Source organism: Macaca thibetana, chromosome 5 (genome assembly GCF_024542745.1).
Source record: "Macaca thibetana thibetana isolate TM-01 chromosome 5, ASM2454274v1, whole genome shotgun sequence".
In the NCBI taxonomy this organism is placed as follows: domain Eukaryota; kingdom Metazoa; phylum Chordata; class Mammalia; order Primates; family Cercopithecidae; genus Macaca; species Macaca thibetana.
The window spans coordinates 102,277,252-102,304,685 of record NC_065582.1 but is presented as its reverse complement, the minus strand read 5'-3'; the positions used below and the strand labels follow the sequence as shown (position 1 = coordinate 102,304,685).

At 36.5% G+C, this 27,434-nt stretch overlaps 1 protein-coding gene across 9 annotated transcripts in view; it reads left to right on the top strand.

The window, feature by feature from the left end:
- PTPN13 (protein tyrosine phosphatase non-receptor type 13) overlaps nt 1-27,434 on the top strand; it is a 223,872-nt gene that overhangs the window by 27,647 nt on the left and 168,791 nt on the right. For all 9 annotated transcript variants that reach the window (XM_050790402.1, XM_050790400.1, XM_050790397.1 and 6 more), the window contains exons 2-3: nt 6,344-6,441; nt 12,145-12,264. In XM_050790402.1, the coding sequence (XP_050646359.1) occupies nt 12,150-12,264 (115 nt within the window). In that variant the 5' untranslated portion in view covers nt 6,344-6,441; nt 12,145-12,149. The remainder of the gene's footprint in view (nt 1-6,343; nt 6,442-12,144; nt 12,265-27,434) is intronic.

Genomic DNA, 27,434 nt, shown 5'->3' with positions numbered 1-27,434 from the left:
ATTTACCTCATTTGTTTCTAATGATGGGACTCTAGGTCTTAAAATGAAAGAAAAAAAAATTGAACTTTATAACCAATAACGAAGGGTTTACTGTTTTACATGAAAAGAGATACACAGTGTATGGACCTTGTTTGGATCCTCATTTCAACAAATGTAATTTAAAAGCCAAACCTATTCTGAGATAATCAGGGTTCTCTAGAAGAGGTGGTTTTTGGGCAAAGCCACTTAGTCTCCTTTTCTTGTTAGTCTTCATCTCTCTGTCCTTGGATGTCTCTTCTATCTGTGTGTACTACTTTAGAGTCTCATGAAATTTCAGGGCGTTAAAATACAATCTGTATGTTGACTATTCTAAATGTTTATGCCTACTGCATATATTCAGTTATCTACTTAGCATCTTCACTTGAATGTCTAATCAGCATTGCAAACATAACATACAAAATCAAACTCTGAAACTTTCCCTCCAAACCAACTCCTTTCACAGCCTTCCTGTCTTAGTTAATGGTAACTCCCTCCTGCCAATTTCTTAGGGCAAAGAGCATCAATATCAACAAAAACTTTTGGCCCTTCCTTCAAGATAATTTCCAGAATCTGATCACTTCCCACCTTTCCCACCACTACCAGTTTGGGAGCTCAATGTCCCAAATGTTTTTATAAGAACCAGGGAAGCTGATGCTGTAACTCAGTCAGAGGCTGAAAACCTCCCAGGGGTCTGCTGGTATAAGTCATGGAGTCTGAAGACGGGCAGGTATGCAGTTCTGATGTCCAAGGCAGTGGAAGAAAAGTTTGTTCCAGCTCTCAGAGAGAGACCAGTTCACCTTCTGTGTGTGTCCTATCCAGACCCCTGACTAATTGGATGGTGCCTGCCAATATTGAGGGAAGATTTTCTCTACCAACTCCCCTCAGACTCATATACTAATCTCTGGAAACCCCCTCACAGACACACCCGAAATAATGCTTTACCAGGTTTCTAGGTATTTCTTAATCCATTCAAGCTGACACCTAAAATTAAATCCACAAGTCTACTCCTTGTCAACTTGGCACTCATATGCATCTCCTCAAACCATAATTCATTTCCAAATAAAGACAATAACAAGGTAATAGTTTCACCTAACATGATGTAACTATCCTATGATTGTGATTTTCAGAATTTTAGAATTTAGGGATTTTGATCTTTTGAAATTTCAACATTTGGGATTATGACTTTCAGGATTGTGTCTTTTGGAATTATGATCCAAATTCTTTACTTGCTGCCCAGAATGTTCTTTCCTGTGTATATGCACATCTCACTGTCTCACCTCCTTTAGATCTTTGCTCAAATGACAGACTCTCATTGAGGCCTTCCTTGATCGTTTTATTTTAAATGTCTACTTTCTGACTTTCCTGCTATTCCCTAGGCCTCCTTCTTAGTTTCCTCCCTCACATGTATTAGCATATGATATTCTAGTTGTTGTACTTATTTATTTATTGTCTGTCTTCTCCATAGGACCAGTTATTTTTGTCTGGTTTATTCACTCTTAAATCCTCAGTGTTTAAAACAGTGCCTGGCTCATAGTAAATAATAAATATTTGTTAATTGATTAAATAAAAACCTAGCACCTATCAACACATAGCACATAATAGTTGTAATAAATATTTAAATAAATGAAGGAATTAATAATCTAATTGGTGGATCATCCCATTCTCTTCCAATTTATTTGACTCTCTTGTAGCTTTATTTTCTTTTTTATACTGCATAGACCCCGTAATCTTCCTCACAATAACTCCTGCTACAACTCTCAGCTCTCTTGCTGCAGTATCCTCCAAGCAAATCTTTGACTTCTCTATACTTATTTGTTGGTTGCTAAATGCAACCAAGAAAAAGCTGAGGATCTGATCTCTGGCTCAAGGGACAGCCAAAAAGAGAATACCCAGGGACCGGTGCTCTCATTATAAGATGATATATGATTCTGTGGTACCTGAGCTCTGCAGCTCTAATAGTCCCTTTGCTTTGTTTAGTTTTCTAGTTTTGTAGACTTAAAATAGCCCTTTGTTGAACAGTTAGTTCAGTTGCTAAAATCAAGGATGAGCATGGTAAGGAAGTATTCAACCAGCTGACCTCTGAGTAATTAGGAAAGTCTGGCATTGACTGCTCCTCTTAGAATTAACATCACAGGAGTTATTGGAATTGAGGGTTAAAGCTTTATCCAAAAGCTGAGTGCAGTGGTGTGCCTATAGTTGCAGCCACTTGGGAGGTGGAGGCGGGATTGCTTAAGGCCAAGAGTTTGAGGATGCAGTGTGCCATGATCATGCCTGTGAATAGCCACCGTACTCCAATCTGGTTAACATAATGAGAACCTGACTCTAAAAAGCAACAAAAAAGCTTTATCCAAAGATGCAATGGTTCTTTAACATTATTGTGTATGGGACTTACCTGGGGAGCTACAGATTCCTGAATACACACTGAAAGCCATTCTTTGAGGATATATATAAGCAAATGGGCAGGTATATAAAGCATTTGAAGTAGGTCATGAGGACTACCTCACCTAGCCAATGAATGAGGCCATTAGACAAGAAGTCCTCCACCTAACTTATTTCCATCTCTACACATGCTTCTTTCCCTTTGACTTCAGCAGATCAGATGAAGTGTCATTGGAAAGATAATCACTCTCTAATCTTTGTGACTTTACCTGTTGCTTACCCACCTCCTCCTGTACCTTGAAACTTTCATGATCTGACTGGTATTTACCACTTAGCTTCATCTCTTGTCTTCTCTTCCCCTTCTCTAGATAATCTACAGAATTTGAATACCTCCTACTGTTTCTTGTCTCTCTCTTAATACGGGTTATTTCCTCTACCTGGAAAGCCCTCATATCTTCTTTATCTACCTTCTTCCTGCTTATACCCTCCTCCCTCATCCCAACCTCAGAATCATTTCTAAAATCTTTCTTTCTAGTCTAATTAAATGCCCTTTTTGGAATCCCATGGCAGTTTGAACCATTATGACATTTAACACAAAATAAATTGTAATCATTGATTTATCCTCTCACCTGCTAGATGTTTTTAGTTTTTGTTGTTGTTGTTGTTGTTGTTTGTTTGTTTGTTTTTGTATGTGTGTATGTGTGTGTTTAATGTCTGGTACCACACCACACCTATTCAACTTTTAGTCCAAGACTCATGGTCCTGAAGTCTAAAGGCTTGTTGGTAGAATTCAGTCCTTGTGATTGTAGGACCTTTTCTTCCTGGTCGTTGGCTGGGATACACTTTTGGCTCCTAGAGGCCACCCTTAGGTCTTTGCCATATGCCTCACTACATGGGGAGTTTACAATATGAAAGGAATATTGAGGGCAATCTCAGAATGCTGCTTAGCACACTGTTTTTTACAATGTAAAGGACAAATATGAATTTTTACTTGATCTTTTGTGTTTTATCCATATTTGTTTCCTTTGGTTGCTGTCCACTAGACATTTTAAGTCTGTGTAATTTAGGAAGATCAGCAGTATCCTAAAGCAATGATCTTAACATAAGTCTGTGGGTAGCAAGGAAAGGTGATATAGAAAGACAATAGTCAACATCAAAATTCTACCATTGCATTGTTTTCTGTTGGTGCCTTCCAGTTGGTGAAGAGAAAGCAAATGTGAAATTAGAGATTTTCCCCCTAGTTTTACTTCTCTCCTAAGTTTAAATGATGCAGAGAGGGACTGAAGAATTCTAGAGTTTTTCTTCTTATTCTTTGAAGCTGTCCTTTGAAAGCAGGGAATAGGCATACGTGATTTCTATTTAGATAAGTAGTTGACATGAACCAGAGGCCCAGAAAGGCAATTTAGACTTGTGTTTATTTTAGTTTATCTTCTTTCACACGGAAAGCATAATGGAAAAGTTGACAAATACTAAACATTGCTCCAACTGCAACAAAAATATTTAGATACATGCTGTTTCTACCTTGTGGCAACATCCAATTAAAACTTCACTGAGCTTTATCCCCTTTTCTCCTTAAAATTCCAATTCTTTCTTAGTTTTTTCTAACATATAGGCAATAATTTTTTTTTCTACTACCTGATCTATAACTACTCCTAATGGAAATAAATATTCATGTATTTTTTATTAGGGAGATGAACTCTTAATCTTTTACACCTCTAATAGTGCTTTTATTAGTGAGACTGCAAAGATAATTTGAACCCTTTGCATTGTTGGTGGGGATGTAAAATGGTACAGCTACTATGAAAAACAGTATTCTGGAATAAATTAAAAATAGAATTACCATATGATTTAGCAACTCCACTTTTGGGTATACAGTTGAACCTTAAGTTTTGGGTGAGTCCAAAGTTATATGTTGATTTTCAGCTGTGCAGAGGGTCGGTTCCCCTAATGCCTGCATTATTCAAGGGTCAACTGTATATCCAAAAGAATTCAAAGCAGGATCTCAAAGAGATATTTGCATACCCATGTTCATCACAGCATTATGTGTAATAGCCAAGAACTGGAAACAACACAAATGTTCTAAACAGGTGAATGGATACAGAAAATGTGGTATATACATATACGGTAAAATATTTTGCAGCCTTAAAAAAGAAGGAAATCCTGTCACATGCTACAACATGGATGAACCTTAAGGACATTATGTGCAGCAAAATTAGTCACAAAAGGACAAATACTAAATGATTCCACTCATATGAAATATCTAAAATAGTCAAAATCATAGAAACAGAAAGTACAAACTACAAAGTTGGTTACCAAGGGCATTAAACACCATAAGTTGGTGTTTAATGGGTATAGAGTTTCAGTTTTACAAGGTAAAGTTCCAGAGGTCTGTTCAATTATGATGTGAATATATTTAACACTACTGAACTATACACTTAAAAATGGGTTAAAATAGTAAATTTAACATTACATATTTTTTACCACAATAAAAATAATGGGAAAGTTAACTTTTAGACAACAAATTTACCATTTATTATTATTTCTTAAAAAGCAAGTGTTACTTGAAGTTGTGCTTAGTTTCTTCTAACAATAAAAAAAAATCCAGGCAGCTTCATGGAACAAAGAAAAGGATTGCTATTTCACCTTTGGTTGGGTTTAGTTTTTGTTTTGTTTTGTTTTTTCTTCTCTTTTTAACAGCTTTATTGAGGCATGTTTGACATATTTAACTGTACATATTTAAAGTGTATAATTGGTTAAGTTTTGCCATATGTATGCACCTATGAGATCATCATCAGAATCAAAATAATGGACATATTTATCACCTCCAAACGTTTTCACATTTCCTCATGCCACTTTTTAATCTTTCCCACATGCCTCTCCATAGGGCAATACCATCTTTAGGCAACCACTGATCTGCTTTCTGGAACTGTAAATTAGTTTGCATTTTCCATAATTTTGCATAAATGTAATCATACAACATGTACACTTGTTTCTGTCTTGCTTTCTTCATTTAGCATAATTATTTTAGATTTATCCATGTCACATGTATCAGTAATAATTTTTATTGCTGATTAGTATTCCATTGTGAGGATATACTAAGATATTTTTTTTAATCCATTCACCTGTTGATAGATGTTTGCTTGTTTCCAGTTTTTAGCTGTTACAATTAAAACTGCTATGAACATTTGTGTACAGGCCTTTGTGTGGACATATGCTTTAATTTCTATTGGGTAAGCAGCTTGGCATGGAATGGCTAGGTCATATGTTAAGTGTGTATTTAACTTTTTAAGAAACTATATTAACAGTTTTCAAAGCATACCATTTTACATTCCCAATAGCAATGTATGAAAATTCCAGTTTCTCCACATCTTTGTCAACACTTAGTATGCTTTGTCAACACATTGTGGTTAATCTTTTTAATTTTAGATATCCTCATAGCTATGCAGCCATATCTCATTGTTTTATTTTTATTTTCCTAATGACTAATGATGTTGAGAATTGTTTCATGTGCTCATTTGCTAGCCATATATCTTCTCTGATGTCCATTCAAATCTAAAAATACTGGATTTTTTAAATTATATATCCTGGATATAAGCCCTTTATTAGTTATGTGATTTGCAGTATTTTTCCTTAGTTTGTGATTCATTTTTTAACAGTTCTTTATTTTCAGATAGCAAAGATGTTTAATTTTGATGAATTCCAGTTTATCAATTTTGTTTTTCTATTCTGGGTCATGCATTTGTTTTCATATCTACAAAAACATTGGCTAACTGAAGTCACAATGATTTTCTCCTAACTTTTTAATGGCCTTCAAGACCTTATTGTGCACAGAAAAGCTTAGTGAAAATTATTTTTAAATGAACATTCTTATTACATTAAAAATTCTAAAACCTAGGTCTTAAGTTGTTTTGTTTTGTTTTTAATGGGGTTTTGCTCTGTTGCCCAGGCTGGTGTGCAGTGGTGTGATTATAGCTCATTGCAGTCTCCACCTCCCAGGCTCAAGCAATCCTCCCAACTCAACCTCTCAAGTAGCTGGGACTACAGGTATGCACCACCATGTTCAGCTAATTTTTTTAAAAAGTATTATATGTAGAGATGAGGTATTGCTGTATTGCCCAGGCGGCCTTGAACTCCTGGACTCAAGTGATCCTCCCACCTTGGCCTCCCAAAGTGCTGGGATTACAGGCGTAAGCCACTGCACCTGGCCATAGTTCTTAAGCTTTTAACATCAATTTAATTATATTTTCTATGTATACATGCAGAAAGTTTCAAGGGACCCTTTGAGTATATAATCCCATTTTCAAATCTACTCAATTAACATCCCATAAACACTTTCAACTGCATTACTACAATTAAAAGCCAATTTAAAAGTATGTCATGTATCTGACTGACAAAAAAACCTTCCCAAGTACCCAAATAAGTCTTCTAATGAATGAAAACTTATATAGTAAGACTTATGTATGGCAAGCCTTTAAGGGTCTCTTGTATGTTCCAGTGGCATTTTGTATGTTTTAAAATACAAGCCTCAACCATTTTCTCATTACAGTATTTAAATTGGAATCACCATGCTAAACTGTTGTTCTAACTCACCTATTTCTCTTAGCTAAGATACTATGTATGTACAGATTCTTTAAATTTAAAAAATACTAATATATGGGCTTGTGTCTCAAACTTTTCTCTACTTAATTCTGAATCTTCCTGAATGAAAAGATGCTTACAATTTTGGGGTTGTCTTCTCAACTCACTGTGGTTTCTTAATGACCAAAGATGTCCTTAGCCAGGATGCTGAGTGAATCCTTGCTCAAAACTAGTGGCATACACAGAGCTCTATTTTATAGCTGCTTTGTTCTTGAAACAGCATGTTTCTATAGCCCTATTTCTTTAGATTCAAGTTAAATATTCCTAATTAATCTGTCTCCAGACAGGTTATTTTATCACTTGATTGGATTTAGTTAATCTGTTTACTATTCATTCTGTTCTCAATCACTCGTATGTGCTTCCTGTGAGTGCCACAATCCTTCAGGATTAAAATGACATCTGTTAGAATCTCTTTGTGGCTTTGTCTCTGTGAGCAGTTTTAAGGTCATGTCAGTAATACCTGTGTTAACCAAAAACATAATAATGATTCTGGTTATGTGATAGAAATAATTTTTCTTATTTGAAATTTTTTCCAAAAACTTTCTAGTTATCATGTAGCATATAACTTTCCAAAGAATAAAAGTAAATAATATGGCTATGTTTATCGTAAAATTTAGCCTTTGTCATAGGTTAATGTGATAACGCCTGTCATATATCTGTACTCCCAAGTTATCTAGTACTGTGTCTAAAGGAAACAATTGAAGCAACAGGCTTTAAAAAATTTTTCATAACTAATTCTGTCCTCATCTGTTGGTTGACTTCAAGCTTTTTTCCTCCAGTTTCTTTTTTCTTTTTTGCATTCCTCTTCAACTTCTGCATTTCCTTCATTCCCTTGTTATCTTTGGAGCTAATGATCTGAAGTGCTATAATAACGGTAAATAAACATATGTAAGAGAGAAAGATGGTGCTAGTAGGCAATTTATAAGCTGATAGCTTTGTTGTTTGTTTTCTAGAAAGCTGCTGTAATACTACATTAAATTCTGACATTGGGTGATCAGAGTGAGGCAGTTTAAAAAAAAAGTCTTTAAGTTCTTGTTTAGCAAAGCTGTAAATTAAAAATATTAAATCTATTCTGATAGCTTGATGATAACTTTGAAAAACAAATGTTCCTGTCTATGTTTTGGAGTTCTAAGAAGTTCTAACCAGAAATGTTCATAAAGATCCTATATTGAATATACAAAAAAAAGTTTAAATAAAAATTAACAGGGTATTGTTATAATTTATACCCTATTCAATCAAACAACAGACATATAATTAGTAATATTTGTAGCTAGAAAAATTAATTGCTGAAAAAATTTTATTGTGTGAGAAGTTACTTTTAACCTTTTCATTTTTTTATTTATAGGGAATAATTATATCTTAAAATCCAATTTATTTTTAAAAAGTAAGTAAAAACAGTATCTTAGGATTTAAAATCTAGTCTGTCTCTTGTGCTCTCTCTATATACACATATATATATGTGTGTGTATGTATATATAAAGCCAACATATTGGTTTTACAATGGGATACATAAGATATCATCATAAGCAAGTTATTTTGTTCTCCTTTTTTCCTTCCTTCGTTCCTTCCTCCCTTATTTCACCAGAGGAAGTTCTGCCTCTATATAAAAACCCAGGTCCATAATTCCCTCCTTGCCCTTTGGTAATACTAATGACTACAGTCACTTAAACTCCATAATTAAAAGTACCTAGTCTGGCCGGGCGCGGTGGCTCAAGCCTGTAATCCCAGCACTTTGGGAGGCCGAGACGGGCGGATCACAAGGTCAGGAGATCGAGACCATCCTGGCTAACCCGGTGAAACCCCGTCTCTACTAAAAAATACAAAAAACTAGTCGGGCGAGGTGGCGGGCGCCTGTAGTCCCGGCTACTCGGGAGGCTGAGGCAGGAGAATGGCGTGAACCCGGGAGGCGGAGCTTGCAGTGAGCTGAGATCCGGCCACTGCACTCCAGCCTGGGCCGCAGAGCGAGACTCTGTCTCAAAAAAAAAAAGAAAAGTACCTAGTCAGTATATTAACCAACATTTCAATGTCCATTCAGAGCTAAAACTTTTCCCTTCCCTAGCTAATATTATCTATAGATGGAAGACAGTGTGATTAGCTTCTCTTTTTGTTACTTTTCTCCTCACTCACTGGCAAGTTGCTATATCTCACCCCATCAGGATCTAAAGAAGAGAGAAAGCGAGGCAAACAGTTTTTGTTGTTATTTTTACCAGACTCCTGTTGTGAAATTGCTTTACTGTTTTTGAACTTCATATGTGTTTAAGGCTGGCCCTTTTTTCTTGTGTGTACTTTTGTGGGTTCTTCACAGTCCTTCACTGGAACTATACTACATGTGACACTACACAAATTTTTCCCTCCAGCTATCCAGTAACCCCTAACCCTTCTAGCCCTCAGCCTAGTTTTCTTTCAGGCCATTCCACAGTAGAAATAATTCTAATTTGAATCCTTCTTCTTTCTCTTTCTCCTCTTCTTTCCCTTCTCTTCTTTTCCCCTCCTTTCTCTGCTCCTCCTCCCTTCTTCCTTTTTCTTGGTGGTGGTCTGGGTACTTCCAACCAGAGTTCTGGGTGGAACTCTGGGTAGAATTTTTTAAACAGCTTTTCAAGATATACTTCACATACAATAAAACTTACCCTTTAAAAAAATTATTTTTAGTTTTTTAGAAACAGTCTCACTCTGTCAACCAGGCTGGAGTACAGAAGCATGATCATAGCTAACTGTAACCTCAGACTCCTGGGTTCAAGTGAGCCTCCCTTTTCAGCCTTCTAATAGCTAGGACTACAACAGGCACCACCATGCCCGGCTAATTTTATATTTTGTAGAGATGTGGGTCTCCCTGTGTTGTCCAGGCTGGTTTTGAACTTCTGGCCTGAAGCAGTCCTCCTGCCTTAGCCTCCCAAATTGCTGGGATTACAGGCGTAAGCCACTATGCTCAGCCTTCACCCTTATAAAGTGTATCTTTAGTGATTTTTAGAATTTTTGTGCAACCACTGCCACTATCTAAATTCTAGGACATTTTAATCCTCTGGGTAGGATTTCGTATGGGTCCAGACTGGCCCTCTGTGTGGCCGTGCTTCCTTGCCGCTCTCTTATCCTGAGCAGTGGAAGTATAGCTGGCTCCTGATACAGTACGCCTCCTCACTCTTGTGTGCCCTCGCCTGTCTACCTCTTGTTGCTGCCTCAGAGTGATAGACAACACCTTTAGATTCCTAAAGTGTGTATTAGGCACTGTCTGCTGTGCCCTCCACTAACTCCAGGGAACATGTATCAAAGACTCCCAGCGGTCCCATTGAAGCTTCTTTCACTGGCTTGAGGTGAAAGGAAGGCACCTTTCCACATCCCTCCCACTTTGGAGGAGACATGAAAATCAGCACACAACTCTCTTCAAAGAAATTCTTGTGCAATCTTTGCTCTGCTCTTTATACCCTGAGTATAGGCTTTAGAGCTATCTAACCAGTTCTCAGACATATTACTTTGGAAATGTGCTACAAGGTAGTCCTTCTTACAAGTCATGTTGGTATCTGGTTGCTAATAGTATCTGATCCCTCTGTTGAAACTTCCAGTTTATTAATATTTTTCATGTAGAAGATAACTCGCATATCTTTAGAAAGGAATGAAGCTTCTACTTTTTTCTCTTGAATAAATATGCTATTATATCATAAAGTCAATGAGAACCTAGAGACTTTGGAGTGGGCAGGGGATCTAAATAAATAATCGCACTTCTTGTACAACCTAAGTAAAAGTGCTTTTGGCTTTTTTAAAGTAGTATCTTATATTTTCCTTTTAACTATCACATTGTGTATATAAGTAGACACCCTGGAGGCAGACTTTAAGCATAAAATGTTTTCACCCTGGAGGCAGACTCTAAGCATAAAATGTTTTAGTAAACATTTAAAAAGGAAAGTGAAAGGACAAGACTGGCCTCATTTATAGTTGGAATTGCTTTTTTCAGTCAGGATTAAGTATCATAAATCTAAATTAAAAGAAAATAGTAGCTTGTCTTGTTAGTTGAGTAAACAAAGTCAACTTTTATCTAAAACAGATGTTTTTATAGGTTAACTTTTAAACTCCTTATTTGGCTTCTTTTCCAAATCTGCTTCTCCCTTACAATAGAAATATACTATATACGTTATGTGTAAATTGGTTTTGTCTGGGTAGAAATCTTACGAATCACTCTAAAGAACAATTTTCAAGTTGTGTCAATTTAGGAAAATTTATATAGAAGGATTTTAACTAGTTACATTTTCCTCTTTTAACGTAAAAATAGGTTTATTAAGCTCCATAGAAAATCTTGTTTTATCAGTATATCATCTACTTAATTGAACGCCATTGGAAAAATTGACCTGACAAAAATTTCAGGACAGACACTTTTCTGATCTTTTATTAATTCACAGTCTGTAGAATCATATATCAAAGCATGTTCACAAGCATAACCACTTCCCTTGTCATAGCCACCCAAAATGACATTTTTATTGTTACTATCATTCCTGTGTTACAATAGGGAAACAGAGGTTTAACGGAAAAGTGACTTTCCCAGGGAAAATGTTGAGTTGCCAACAAAACTGGGTCTGGAAATACTTAATTGCATTTAGTGCAAGATATACAGTTACAGTATATATAGGAGATAATAGAAATCAACTAAAGAATGGAAGAAATGTGTTCCATCTTATTCCCAACTTCCCCTACCATGGCTATAGGTTCTCCTCTCTGTTTCCCTCTACTTTTATATCTGGGATGGATAGGATGAAACCTGGAACAGAAATCTGAAAGGCCTTCATTCAGTTCAGTCTGACTGCTTTGGTTTATGATCTGTATTTTTGTGCCACCTAGTACCCTGGGGTCTCTGCCTTTTTCCATGAAATAGTCACCACCCCCATTCTCCAGTTCTGTCTCTGAAGTTGACCATGTTGGGCTTGGGCAAGTGGTTGTTTGAGGATTTTTCCCTCCAATTCCTTTACCTTCTATGAGTTTAAGGTAACATTTAGATTGATAGCCATATTGAGAAATTAGGCAGACAGGGGGCTTATAGTCTGTCATCACTGATGTAGAGCTTTCACTACTGCAGGTACAGTTAAGTTGCTGATGCATCAACCATCTGTTACCTTTGTTTCCCAGGTAATATGCACGTGTCACTAGCTGAGGCCCTGGAGGTTCGCGGTGGACCACTTCAGGAGGAAGAAATATGGGCTGTATTAAATCAAAGTGCCGAAAGTCTCCAAGAATTATTCAGAAAAGGTAAGCTGCTGCTGCTGCTGCTGCTGTTGTTGTTTCAGTATTCGGTAGCTAAAAAACAGATACAGGGTCAGAGATTAGATTTTTGTTTCATTATTCCTGTGCCTTTGGCAGAGTATGAAAGGAATACTTTCCTTATCTCTTTTAGGGCTGAAAAAGCTCAGCTATTATCTATATTCGTTAGAATATCTTCTATGTGCCCAACATTGCACCAGGCAGCAAAAGTGTAATGGGATTGCAACCAAAACAGTTCCTCTCAGTTTAGAGCTCACAGTTCAATGTGGAAAATAGCTATTAATAAAATACTTGGATCAGGCATGGTGGCTTACACCTGTAGTCCCAGCACTTTGGGAGGCTGAGGTTGGGGGGTCACTTGAGGTCAGGGGTTTGAGACAAGCCTGGCCAACATGGTGAAACCCCATCTCTACTAAAATTACAAAATTTAGCCGGTGTAGTGATGGGCGCCCGTAATACCAGCTACTCAGGAGGCTGAAGCAGGAGAATCACTTGAATCCAGGAGGCAGAGGTTGCAGTGAGCCCAGATTATACCACTGCACTCCAGCCTGGTATATAAAAATTATATATATACACACACACACACACGCACACATTTGTACTGTATAAACAAATGTAAAAAATGCCACCATGACAAGGGCTAAAAGGGAGGGATTCAGTGACTCTCTGAGAAGTCATAATAGGAGGATTTGACTTGGTCATGGGGCAGAAAAGGAAGGCTGTCCTACACAAGTCATTCCTGTGCTAAGACCCAAAAGAAAAGTTAACCAGGTGAGAGGGAGGGGAAAAAGATCTGGTAGAGAGAATAATATAGGCATCCCTGTTACTCTAAATTGGAATAATATAGGGTCAACAAGTATTTTGGTGTTTCCCTGTAGAGGGGATCTCTTGGTCCAGATGGTTGTGTGGCACTGTGGAGTTAGAAAAGTTAGAGTCATCCTTTGGTTGTCCAGAAATATTTGATATCATGCCAGAAGTTGCATATGAAGATGGTGTTTGCCATTCACAGCACGTGACCAAAACTTATTTAGAATAGTAGGTGAAAAAACCAAGCTTCATCTAAAGAATCAGTCTCTAAAATTGATTTGAATGCATATATCAGGCACAAAAAAGCCTGACAGAAATAAGTAAGGATTCAGGGTAGTGATAGTTCTGAAAGCGTGGTACCAGCAACATTAGCATCTTTTGAAAACTTGTTAGAAATGCAACAATAAAACATACATTAGAGACCTACTGAATAAGGAACTCTGGGGGTACAGCCCAGCAATTTGTGTTTTAACAAGCCCTGAAGGACATTCCGATGCATGCTAAAGTTTGAGAACCATTTATAGGATAGAGTTGCTAAAGACCAGGAGCCATGGGAACCTTTTGGAAAGATGTAGGGATAATTACTGATTGAGTACAGGAAAGTATAGAGACAGGGGAAGAGTGTTTGGGGACAGGTAGTAAAGCTTTGTTGTTTTTGTTGTTGTTTTTTATTTTTTTTTATTTTTTAATTTATTTTTTTATTTATTTTTTTTTTTTGAGACGGAGTCTCGCTCTGTCGCCCAGGCTGGAGTGCAGTGGCGCGATCTCGGCTCACTGCAAGCTCCGCCTCCCGGGTTCACGCCATTCTCCTGCCTCAGCCTCCCGAGTAGCTGGGACTACAGGCGCCCACAACCACGCCCGGCTAATTTTTTGTATTTTTAGTAGAGACGGGGTTTCACCGTGGTCTCGATCTCCTGACCTTGTGATCCGCCCGCCTCGGCCTCCCAAAGTGCTGGGATTACAGGCGTGAGCCACTGCGCGCGGCCTTGTTGTTGTTTTTTAATTCAGAGACAGGATTGTGAAGAAACAGTGTTAGGGCCCATGGATTGGTGCTATATAACCTTTATGTCTGATGATCTTTAATTAGAGTTAGTATTAATTTCAAGAACATTTATTCATTTGATCTAATATCACAACCAAAAATCTGGCTATTTTAAATAAACATTATTGCTTTGTTTGCTTTACTTTATTTTCCAGAAAATTTTCAGAAAATTGGAAAGTATAGACACTCCAGAGTATTCAGAATGTAGCTGTGCTCCAAAGGTGTTATTGAAGGAAAGATATGTTGATGGCATTATTTAGTCAATTAATAATTGTCAATTAATATTTAAGAAATACTTTCTACTTGTGAGGTATTGTGTGGAAGATCTGAATAAGTAGGTGTCACTTTTGCCCTTAAGGAATTTATTCAGATAAAAGACACAACTGCAAATTTACCACTTCAAAACAATGTGCCAAATGAGTGACATAGACAATAAGTACTACAGATATTCAGAGGAGGAAGAGAGAATACCTCTTTTTTTTTATACTAATGGCAGGATTATTGCCCAGGCCATGACTCATAGAATATAAAGCATCTTGCATACTGTAAGTACCTAAGGGTTTTTCCTTGTTTTCACATTTCATAATGTTAATAGAGATCAAATGAATATAAGGTGTTGTCATTGAGAGGCAATTATTGCATAACATATTGGCACATTATAATTAAAAGACTTACCAGATGTATTATAAAATTAATTATGAGGTAGCTGTGTCTTAAATGCTGTGCAATAGGAGCTGGTTAGCATAAGGCCTCCAGTCTAATTCACAGAGTATTATCAGTAATACAGAGAGATTGAATTTGGTTTCTTTGGCAGTTTGAAGATTACCAATCGTCATGATTGCCAATTGGAAATTTCTGTGTATTTGGAGGAAACAAATTCTTATTTGATTTAATTTATCAGAAATTTATCAGTTTTCATTCTTTGTATTTGATTACACAGTATCTTTTCATATATTTGATCACACAATATCTTTTTGTCACAAGTTCTTCTCCTGACTCTTGTAACGAATTGAAATAAAATAATTATTAGTTTTTTTATTTTATGAATGAATGGTGGTTGTCTTAGTTCTCTCGTAGAGTCCTTATGCGTAACACTGGGAGTGGCGGGGGAAAAAAAGCGGGTAAAATATAATGGTGTCCAAGAAGTTTATTTGATGCTTTCTTGTCAATGACTTTCCCCCCGTATCATCTTGAACTTGCACGTTGTTCCCATTTCTTTTTCAGAATATGAGTGCAAGCATGCTATTGACATTCCTATAAGAGGGAGCTGGAAATAAGCATTTCTATTGGGGTATTATTGAACAAAGGTCAAGAAAATTATCTGTTTCTTCGTATTTTTGAGCCTCCCAGCAATTGAAGGCTTTCCATTTTTAAAAGCAAAATTGCTATAGTTATTATTCATAGGATAATGATATCTAAGCATGGCCTTGTTGAAAGACACCATCTTCAAATGAACCTCTCTTCAGAGGAGGGAAAATGTAAAACTTTTAATATTCATGCACTTCTAAACATGTAGATGAAGGTGATGATGAAAACTGGTTCTTCTTTTGGTATAAGTTTCTTAGTTTTGTTGCCTTGTGGTTACTAAAACATGCATTCTGTATGACTACCCTGAGAAATCATAAGATAGTATTTTTTGAGATTTTCTTGTGATCTTACACATGATTGATCTTTGTAAATATTCTGTGGTTTGAAAAGAATCGTACTATTCCTAGGCTATAGCCTAAGCTCGTTAATGTTTGTGCTTACAATTTTTTAAAACTTTATTAGTCTGTATTCTTCATCTGTCAAATTCCTAGGGATAGTCAAAACTTCCCACTATGATTGTTTTTGTCTGTCTTCTTCTGTAGTTACTTATTTTCATGCAATTTTGTGTGATACATGTGATGGCTAATAACTAATATAAATGGACAAGATATTTTATTAATATAAAGTTTTTTTCTTTCTACAAGTCATTGCAATAAATTCTGTTATCTGCTCTTAATATTGCCACCTTTGCGTCATTTTTATTGACATCTACCCACCTTTCCTATCTCTGGTATAGCTTTCCTCCTTCCTTTATTTTCACATCCTCTGTGCTGTAATTTAGATACTTTTTGTGAATAGTAGATAGCTAGATTTTATTTTTACCTAGCTGAGGAGTTGCTGTTCTTTAATTAGGAAGTTAATTGTAGTTATTGAAATAAAAGTTCTGGGAAACTTTTACTAAGAATCTTCCTGTGTTATGATTTCTCAGTTGTATGCCTTTCAGTTTCTCTTTTCTTTTCTTTTTTTTTTTTTTTTGAGATGAAGTCTCACTCTGTCACTCAGGCTGGAGTGCAGTAGTGCAATCTCAGCTCACTGTAACCTCCACCTCCCGGGCTCAAGTGATTTTTGTGTCTCAGCCTCCTGAGTAGCTGAGATTACAGGCATGTGCCACCACACCCAGCTAATTTTAGTAGAGACGGGGTTTCACCATGTTGGCCAGACTGGTCTTGAACTCCTGACCTCAGGTGATCCACCTGCCTCAACCTCTTCAAGTGCTGGGATTACAAACAGGAGCCACCGCGCCTGGCCCACTTCATCTTTTTAACCGATTGAGAATCCTAGCTTATGTCAGAAAAACATATATACATTTAAGATTTTAACTTTTATATCATGGATGAATTCATGTAGGAGGTCAGTGTTCCCACATAATTAAAAATATGCTATTCTCTTGCTTTTTATGAATAATCTTTAGAAGTGAGGTTATTGCTACCTTGGAAAACTTAGCTTACAACTGTAGTAATTGTCCAAAACAGTATTTTGTTGTTGTTGTTGTTATGGAACTGTTGCTTTCTGCAGAAAACAGCTCTTTCGAATCTTGAGGTTTTAAGGTGTTAGATTGATTGATTAGTCAGAGGAAGAGACTGAATTTCCCTCACTCAGGCAAGGATATAAATCCCTTTATAAGTAGTCACTTCTGATTCCGTATTTAATAAATAAAAGAATAATTAATGAAATGAGTAATTTCAATAAACAGTTAAAAAGATAATAGAATAGGCCGGGCGCGGTGGCTCACACCTGTAATCCCAGCACTTTGGGAGGCCGAGGCGGGCGGATCACGAGGTCAGGAGATTGAGACCACGGTGAAACCCTGTCTCTACTAAAAAATACAAAAATTAGCCGGGCGGCCGGGCGCGGTGGCTCAAGCCTGTAATCCCAGCACTTTGGGAAGCCGAGACGGGCGGATGACGAGGTCAGGAGATCGAGACCATCCTGGCTAACACAGTGAAACCCCATCTCTACTAAAAAATACAAAAAAACTAGCCGGGCGAGGTGGCGGGCGCCTGTAGTCCCAGCTACTCGGGAGGCTGAGGCAGGAGAATGGTGTGAACCCAGGAGGCGGAGCTTGCAGTGAGCTGAGATCCGGCCACTGCACTCCAGCCTGGGCGACAGAGCAAGACTCCGTCTCAAAAAAAAAAAAAAAAACAAAATTAGCCGGGCGTGGGGGAGGGCGTCTGTAGTCCCAGCTACTCGGGAGGCTGGAGAATGGCGTGAACCCGGGAGGCAGAGCTTGCAGTGAGCTGAGATCCCGCCACTACACTCCAGCCTAAGCGACAGAGCGAGACTCCATCTCAAAAAAACAAAAAACAAAAACAAAAAAATAATAGAATAAAGCATTTGATAAAGAGAAATATTAAAAACAAGCCAGGTTCATTGTCTGCATTAAAAAGTTCCAACAGATACCAGCAAGTGCCCTGGGAACATTGAAAGACCACGTTGTGTTTCTTACATTCTTTGAAAGACAAATTGGGATCAGATTGTAGAGAACAGAGCATATATAATTATTTGGCTGTGTTTCATTTTTATAAAGTCTTATTATAGTGAAAATGACAAATTTCTATAGAAAGCTAAGACAAATATCAGACTTCTCTTCACTCCTAAAAAAGTGCTTAAAAATTAGAATTTATAGATAACTTTAAAAAATCTTAATAGGGAATAAATCTATTAAATAATATCAGCACAATTTAGTGAATATTATGTTCTATTTTTATACAATTACTTTTATTGCATAAATACTTTCAGGAAAATTCTCTTGCTACTAAAAGGAAAAAGTATATATAAGAAGTACCTACATAAACTCAGAACCACACACATATTTTTTAATTTATGGAATCAAACTCTTAGAGCTGAAAAGATTTTAATCTGTTCAGTCTAACTAATTATCTTAGAGATAAGGAAACAAAGCCCAGTTTAAATGACTTACGGGAGTTAGTATTGGCAGAGCAGAAATAACTATTTTAAAGCAAGTCATTATGAACTTACACCTATTTAGAGCTATAAAATCACTTCATGTATACAAAACAATAAAGTTTAAAAATTGATATAGCACTCATGAATACAGCAACAGGAGGTTTACAAAAACAGTATCAGGTGACATGATTTCAGATTCTGTAGTTATTTAAAAAAATAAAGGAAAATGATGAACAAAATTGTTGGAAGTATTCAACAACTTACATGAAATGGATACCTTAAAAGACACAAACTTCCAAAGCTCACTTAAGAAAAAAAAAGACAGCCTGAATTGCCCTATATCTATTAAGATGATTGATTTTTTCTTTTTGGAGACAGAGTCTCACTCTGCCACTCAGGCTGAAGTGCAGTGGTGTGATCTTCGCTCACTATAACCTCTGCTCCCAGGTTCAGGCTATTCTCCTGCTTCAGCCTCCCAAGTAGCTTGGACTACAGCTGTGTGCTACCATGTTTGGCTAATTTTTTTTTTTTTGTATTTTTAGTAGAGACATAGTTTCACCATGTTTGCCAGGCTGGTCTTGAACTCCTACCCTCAAGTGACCCGTTCGCATCAGCCTCGCAAAGTGTTAGGATTACAGGCGTGAGCCACCACACCTGGCCAAGATGATTTAATTTATAGTTTAAAATACTCCACAAAGAAAATTCCAGCCCCATGTTGTTTCACTAGGGAATTCTACTAAAAATGTAAGGAAAAAATAATAGCAATTCTATACAAACACTATTAGAACATTGAAGAGAAGGGTATATACTTCCCAACTCATTCTATGAGGGCAGCATTACTGTGATTTCAAAATCAGACAAATACATTAGAGAAAATAAAACTACAAACCAATATGTCTTACAAACATAGATGCAGAAATTCTTAAGAAAACTTTAATAAATTAAATCCAACGATATATAAAAATGATAGCACATCATGATCAAATGGATCCTAGGAATGCAAGATTGGTTTAACATTCACAAATCAATCAATATAATTGACCATAGTAATGGCTAAAAAAAGGAAAACTATATTATCTTTTTAATAGATACAGAAAAAACATTTGGTAACTTCTAATATCCATTTCAATCTTAAAAAGCTCTCAACTAAGGGCCGGGTGTGGCAGCTCACACCTGTAATCCCAGCACTTTGGGAGACTGAGGCAGGAGGGACTGCTTGAGTTTGGGAGTTCGTGACCAGCCTGCAAAATGTGGTGAAACCTCGTCTCTACAAAAAATACAAAAATTAGTCAGGTGTGGTGACATACACCTGTAGTCCCAGCTATTCAAGAGGATGGCTTGAGCTCAGGAGGTTGCAGTGAGCCAAGATAGCACCACTGCACTCCAGCCTGGGCAACAGAATGAGGCCCTGTCTCAAAAAAAAAAGAAAAGAAAAAAAACAAAACTCTTATATAGGAGTAGAAAGGAACTACCTCAACCTAATAACAGGTATCTTCACATCATACTTACTGGTAAATCATTGACTCTTCCCCTAAGATCAGGAATAGATCAAGCGTATCTGCTCTCATTACTTATATTGAACATTGTATTCTAAGTTCCAACTAGTGCAAATAAAACAAGACAAAAGGCATCCAGATTAGAAAAAAGTAAAACTGTATGTATTTGAATATGACATGTTCTATATAGAAAATTTGATAGAATCCGAAAAAGCCACTCGAACTCATAAATGTTTAACAAGTTGAAAGATACAAGATCAATATGCAAAAAACAACTCTTTTACCATTTAGAAATAGTTAAAAAAATGTAAAACATGGAATACAAAATTTAACAATATGAAAAAATTAGGAATAAACCTGACAAGAGATATGAAGGCCTATGTAACAAAACTAAAATACAGTGCTGAGAGAAATTAAAGAACACCTAAATAGATAGAGAGCTACGGTGTGTTCCTGTATTGAAAGACTCAGTATTGTTCAGATGTCAATTTTCTCTAAACTGATCTCTAGATTCAGTGCAATTCCAACAGGCTATATTTTTTTGTAGAAAATGACAAGTGGATTGTAAAATTCTTACGGAAATTCAGTGGACTTATAGTAGCCAAAACAACTTTGAAAAAAGAACAATGTTTGAGGACTCTCACTACCTGATCTCAAGATTTATTATAAAGCTACAGTAATCAAAATAAACAACTAGATCAATTGAACATAATAGCGTCCAGAAATAAATCCACACCTATATGGTCAATTGATTTTCAAGAAAGAAAGGATGCTCTTTTCGATGAATGGTGCTGTAATAATTGGATATCCATATACCAAAAATTAAAGTTCTTAAAAAAAATGAGACAGTAGTTGTGTCCCTGAGTTAGGCAGAGATGTCTTAAATAAGACAAATGTATGATCCATAAAAGAAAAAAAGATACAGTGGACTTCATCAGAATCAAAAACATCCACTCTTCTAAACATATTGTTAAGAGAATGAAAGGAAAAGACCTACACTGGGAGAAAATATTTGCTTTTTTTTTTTTTAAAAGACAGAGTTTCCCTCTGTTGCCCAGGCTGGAGAACAGTGGTGAGATCTTGGCTCACTGCAACCTCCGCATCCCAGGTTCAAGTGATCCTCCCACCTCAGCCTCTCAAGTAGCTGGGATCATAGGAGTGTGCCACCATACCCAGCTGGCTATTTTCTCATATTTTAGTAAAGATGGGATTTTGCCATCTTGGCCAGGCTGGTCTGGAACTCCTGGCCTCAAATCATCTTCTGCCCACCTCGGCCTCCCAAAGTGCTGGGATTATAGGCATAAGCCACTGTGCCCAGCCAGCTACTGGAAGTTTCATAGACTGCTAGTGAAAATGTAAAATGATACAGCTTTACATTTGGGAAACTGACAGTTTCTTTAAAAGTTAAATAAACCTGCCATATACATTCCTAGTTACTTAAAAGAGATGAAACCGTATGTCCACACAAAGACTTGTGCATGAATGTTCATAGCACATTTCTTTGTAGTAACCAAAAGCTGGAAACAATACAAATGTCTATCAACAAGTGAATAGATAAACACATTGTGATATATTCATATAATGAAACGCTACACATCAATAAAAAGGAGTGAACTATTGATACATGCAACAACATCGATTAATCTCAAAATAATTATGTTGAGTGAAGGAAGTCAGACAAAAAATAGGACGTTCTATATGATTCTAATCTAAAACTCTAAAACATACAAACTAAGCTGTAGTGACAAAGCAGATGAGTGGTTGTTTAGGGATGAGAGATGATGATGGGGATGAAGCAGGGAATTATAAAAGATCATGAGGAAACTTTTAGAGGTGATGGACATATTAATTATCTTGATTTGATTGCCATAATAGTTTCACAGGCATATTCATATGTCAGAACATCAAATTGTACTCTTTTAGTATGTACAATTATTGTATGTCAGTTATTCCCTAACAAATCTGCTCAACCAAAAGGAGTATCATCAAATATTTTTTCAAAAATTGTTTAAATTTAGAGCTTGATGTTTTTTCTTATTTATTTTAAACTGTGTTTTTAAAAGAAAAATGGTTTTCAGTCAAATGCTATACCTGACTTTTTTGAGCCAAATGTTCATTTTTTCTCTTTGTAGATCAGCAGGAGTAGACTACCCACCTTTAAAATATATGTATAATAGAATTTTCTAATAAGTGTATTTAAATTAGTTTATTGAATTTAGTTTTTAAAATGACTAAAAACATTTTTTAAAATGAAAAAAATTCAGAACACTGAAAACATTAAAAATAGACAATGTTATGGGATTGTGTTCCTCAAAAATTCATGAAGTCCTAACCCCTAATACCTCAAAATAGGACTATATCAAAGATAGGGTTTTCAAAGAGCTAATAATGTTAAAATACAGTTATTAAGGTGGGGCCTAATGCAATATGACTAGTGTCCATATAAGAAGAGGAAATTAGGACATAAACTCATACAGAAGGAAAACTATGAGAAGATACAGGGAGAAGATGGCCACCTATAAGCCAAGAAGAGAGTCCTCAGAAGAAACCAACCCTGCCAGCACCTTGATTTTGCACTTTTATGAAAGTACAGAATTGTGAGAAAATAAATTTCTCTAACTTAAGTCATCCATTCTGTGATACTTTGTTATAGCAACCCCAAAAAATGAATACAGGCAGAATGAAAAAAATTAATAAAACATCTAGAAATAAAATATATGGTGACTAAATTTAAAACCTCAATGGAGATCTTCAACAGATTAAACAGATTATCATTATTTATTTATTTATTTATTTATTTATTTATTTATTTGTATTTTTTAATTTTTTTTGAGATGGAGTCTTGCTCTGTTGCCCAGGCTGGAGTGCAGTGGTGCAATCTTGGCTCACTGCAAGCTCTGCCTCCCAGGTTTACGCCATTCTCCTGCCTCAGCCTGCTGAGTAGCTGGGACCACAGGCACCCACCACCACACCCGTTTAATTTTTGTACTTTTAGTAGAGACGGGGTTTCACCTTCTTAGCCAGGATGGTCTCGATCTCCTGACCTCATGATCCAGCCGCCTCAGCCTCCCAAAGTGCTGGGATTACAGGAGTGAGCCACCGCACCAGGCCATTTTTATTTTTAATTATTATGCCTACATACTAGTTATTTTTGAGGTACATGTGATATTTTGAAAAAAGCATACAGTGTGTAATGGTCAAATCAGGGTAGCTGGGGTATTCATCCCTCAAGCATTTATCATTTCTTTGTATTAAGAACATTCAAATTCTACTCTTTTAGTTATTTTGATATATGCAATAAATTGTTAATTGTAGTTGCCCTATTGTACTACTGAACATTACATCTTATTTTTTCTAACTATTTTTATACCCATTAACCATCCTCTCTTTATCCCCATTCCCTACTAACCTTCCCAGTTTCTGGTAACCATCATTCTACTCTCTATCTCCATGAGTTCAATTTTATTTTTGAAGCTTCCACCTATGAGTGAGAACATGTGAAATTTGTCTTTCTGTACCTGGCTTATTTCACTTAACATAATATCCTACAGTTCCATCCATGTTGTTGCAAATGAAATAATTTTATTATTTTAATATGGCTGAATAATATCTGTTGTGTATATATGCCACATTTTCTATACCCATTCATCTGTTGATAGATACTTGAGATGATTCCATAACTTGGCTATGGTGAGTAGTGCTGCTGTAAACATGGGAGTGAAGATATCTCTTTGATACACTGATTTCCTTTGTTTGGGATAGATGCCTAGCAGTGGGATTGCTGAATCATATGGTAGTTGCTGGTTTTTTTTTTTGTTTTTTTTTTTTTTTGAGGAACCTCCACACTATCCTCCATAGTGGCTGTAGTAATTTACATTCCCACCAACAGTATACAAGGGTTCCCCTTTCTCCTTATCCTCACCATCATTTATTATTGCCTTTCTATTTTATACAAGTCATTTTAACTAGAGTGAGATGGTACTTCATTGTAGCTTTAAATTTCTCTGATTAATGATTTTGAGCATTTTTTATATACTTGTTGGCTGTTTGTATGTCTTCCTTTCAGAAATGTCTGTTCAGATCCTTTGCCCACTTTTTAATGGGATTATTTGTTTTTTTCTCTTAAGTTGTTTGTGTTCCTTATATATTCTGGTTATTAATCTATCAGATGGATAGTTTACAAATATTTCTTCCATCTTTTCTGTGGGTTGTTTTTTTTGTTGTTTCCCTTCGTACGCAGAAGCTTTTTAGCTTGATGTGATCCTATTTGTTCAATTTTGCTGTGAACAAAAATGGTTTGGTTGCCTGTACTTCTGAGATCTTACACAAGAAATCTTTGTGCACACCAGTGCCCTAGGGTTTTTCCTCCATGTTTTTTCCTAGTAGTTTCATTGTTCCAGGTCTTAGATTTAAGTCTTTGATCTATTTTGATTTGATTTTTGTATATAGCAAGAGATAGGGATCTGTCTTCATTCTTTGACATATGGATATTGTTTTCCCAGCATCATTTATCGAAGAGACTGTCCTTTCTCTAATATATGTTCCTGGCACCTTGGTCAAAAGTCAGTTCACTGTGAATGTACAATTTATTTCTGGGTTCTCTATTCTTTTTCCTTTGCCTGTGTGTCTGTTTCTATGCTAGTACCATGCTGTTTTGGTATCTATAGCTTTGTAGTATAATTTGAAGTCAGGTAATGTGATGTTTCCAGCTTTGTTCTTTTTGCTCAAGATTGCTTTGGCTATTCTGGGTCTTTTGTGGTTCCATATAAATTTTAAGATTTTGTTCTATTTCTGTGAAGAATTTCATTGATATCCTAGTAGTGATTGTATTGAATCTGTAGATTGCTTTAGACATGCATCATGTCTAAACATGTGTCATATCTAAACGCATGTCAACTACAGACATGTGTCATGCTTGGTTAATTTTTATTTAAACATTTAAACAATTTTTTTTTTTTTGAGGCAGAGGCTTGCTCTGTCACCCAGGCTGGAGTGCAGTGGCCGGATCTCAGCTCACTGCAAGCTCTGCCTCCCCAGTTTACGCCATTCTCCTGCCTCAGCCTCCCGAGTAGCTGGGACTACAGGTGCCTGCCACCACGCCCGGCTAGTTTTTTTTTTTTTTTTTTTTTTGTATTTTTTTAGTAGAGACGGGGTTTCACCGTGTTAGCCAGGATGGTCTCGATCTCCTGATCTCGTGATCCGCCCGTCTCGGCCTCCCGAAGTGCTGGGATTACAGGCTTGAGCCACTGCGCCCAGCCACATTTAAACAATATTGATTAGTCCGATCCACGAACATGGAGTATCCATCCATTTTTGTGTATCCTCTTCAATTTATTTTCATCATTGTTTTGTTTTATTTTGTTCTGTTTTGTGGTGGAATCTTGCTCTGTCACCCAGGCTGGGGTCCAAAGGCATGATCTTGGCTCACTGCAGCCTCTGCCTCCTGGGTTCAAGTGATTCTCCCTGCCTCAGCTTCCCAAGTAGCTGGGATTACAGGCACCCACCACCACACCCAGCAAGACAGGCTCAAGTGATCCTCCCATCTCAGCCTCCTGAGGAGCTGGGACTGCAGACATGCGTCTTGCCTGGCTAAGTTTTGTATTTGTTTGTAGAGAAGGGGTTTTACCACATTGCCCAGGCTGGTCTCAAATTCCTGAACTCAGACTATCCACCTGCCTCAGCCTCCCAAAGGGCTGGGATTATAGGCATAAGCCATTGCACCCGACCTGTTTTATAGTTTTAATTGTAGAGATTTTCTACTTCTTTGGTTAAGTTTATTCCTAGGTATTTTATTTTATTTGTAGCACTTGTAAATGGAATTACTTTCTTAATTTCTTTGTCATATTGTTTGCTAATGGTATAGAAATGCTACTGATTTTTGTATGTTGAGTTTTGTATCCCTTAGCTTTACTGAATTTGTTTATCAGTTCCAAAAGTTTTCTGGTAGAGTGTTTAGGTTTTTCTAAATACAAGATCATATCATTTGCTAGTAAGAATAATTTGACTTCTTCTTTTCCAATTTGGATGTCCTTTATTACTTCTCTTATCTAATTGCTCTGGCTAGAACTTCTAGTTCTATTTTGAATAAAAGTGGAAGTAGGCATCCTTATCTTGTTAGGGATCTTAGAGGAAAAGCTTTCAGTTTTTCCCCATTCAGTACTAGCTGTGGGTTTGTCATATATGGCCTTGATCATGTTGAGGTATGTTCCTTCTGTACTGTTTGCCAAGAGTTTTTATCATGAAGAGATGTTTAATTTTATTGAATGCTCTTATAGCATGTATTGAAATCATCATATGGTTTTTGTCTTTTATTCTGTTGATATGATATCTCCCATTTATTGATTTGCCCATGTTGAACTATCTTTCCATCCCTGGGATGAATCACACTTGAACATAATGAATGATCTTTTTACTGTGTTGTTTAATTCAGATTGCTAGTATTTTGTTGAGGATTTTTGCATTTCTATTTATCAGTAATACTGGCCTGTAGTTAGTCTCCCTCCCTCCCTCCCTCCCTCCCTCCCTCCCTTCCTTCCTTTCTGATCTATTTTTGTCTGGTTTTAATATCAGGGTAATACTAGCTTCAGAGAATGAGTTTGGAAGTATTCCCACCTCCTTGATTTATTGGAATCATTTGAGTAGGGTTTGTATTACTTTTTTAAATGTTTAGTAGAATTCAGCAGTGAAGCCATCAGGTCCTGGGCTTTTCTTTGACGGAAGACTTTTTATTACTGCTCTTATCTCATTACTTGTTATTGGTCTATTGTTACTTGGATTTCTTCATGGTTCAGTCTTGGGTGTATGTTTCTAGGAATTGATCCATTTCTTCTAGGTTTTCCAATTTATTGGGATATTGTTTCTCCTAGTAGTCTCTAATGATCCTTTGAATTTCTATGATATCAGTTGTAATGTCTCCTTTTTCATCTCTGCTTTTATTTAATTGGGTCTTGTCCCTTTTTTTTCTTACCTTGGCTAAAAAATTTGTCAATTTTGTTTATCTTTTCAAAAAACCAATTAGCCAGGTGCAGTGGCTCACATCTGTGGTCCAAGCTACACAGGAGGCTGATGCAGAAGAATTGGATCAGCTGAGACTGGGAGTTTGAGGCTTCAGTGCACTATGATCACACCTGTGAATAGCCACTGTATTCTAGCTTGGGCAACATAGTGTTGGACCATCTGTTAAAAAACAAAAAGCAAAAAAAACCCCAAAGAAATCCAATTTTTTTGTTTGGTTGATCTTTTGTATTTTTTTTAAATCTCAATTTTAATTATTTTTGCTCTGATCTTTCTTTTATTCCACTAATTTTAGGTTTGGTTTGCTAATGCTTTCTCTTTAAAAGTTATTGTAGTTATTATTTTTGATGGGTTTTTCTTTTAGTCTACTAAAATATGCATGATTCATACACAACAATTACAGTGTTAGAGTATTCTGTATTTTTTTTGTGTACTTATTATCACCAGTGTATTTTATTCTGTGAGATGATTTCTTGTTGCTCATGTTTATTCTTCCATATTAAAGACCTCTCTTTAGCATTTTTTGTAAGACACATCTGGTGCTACAAAATCCATCAGCTTTTGTTTGTCTGGGAAAGTCTTTA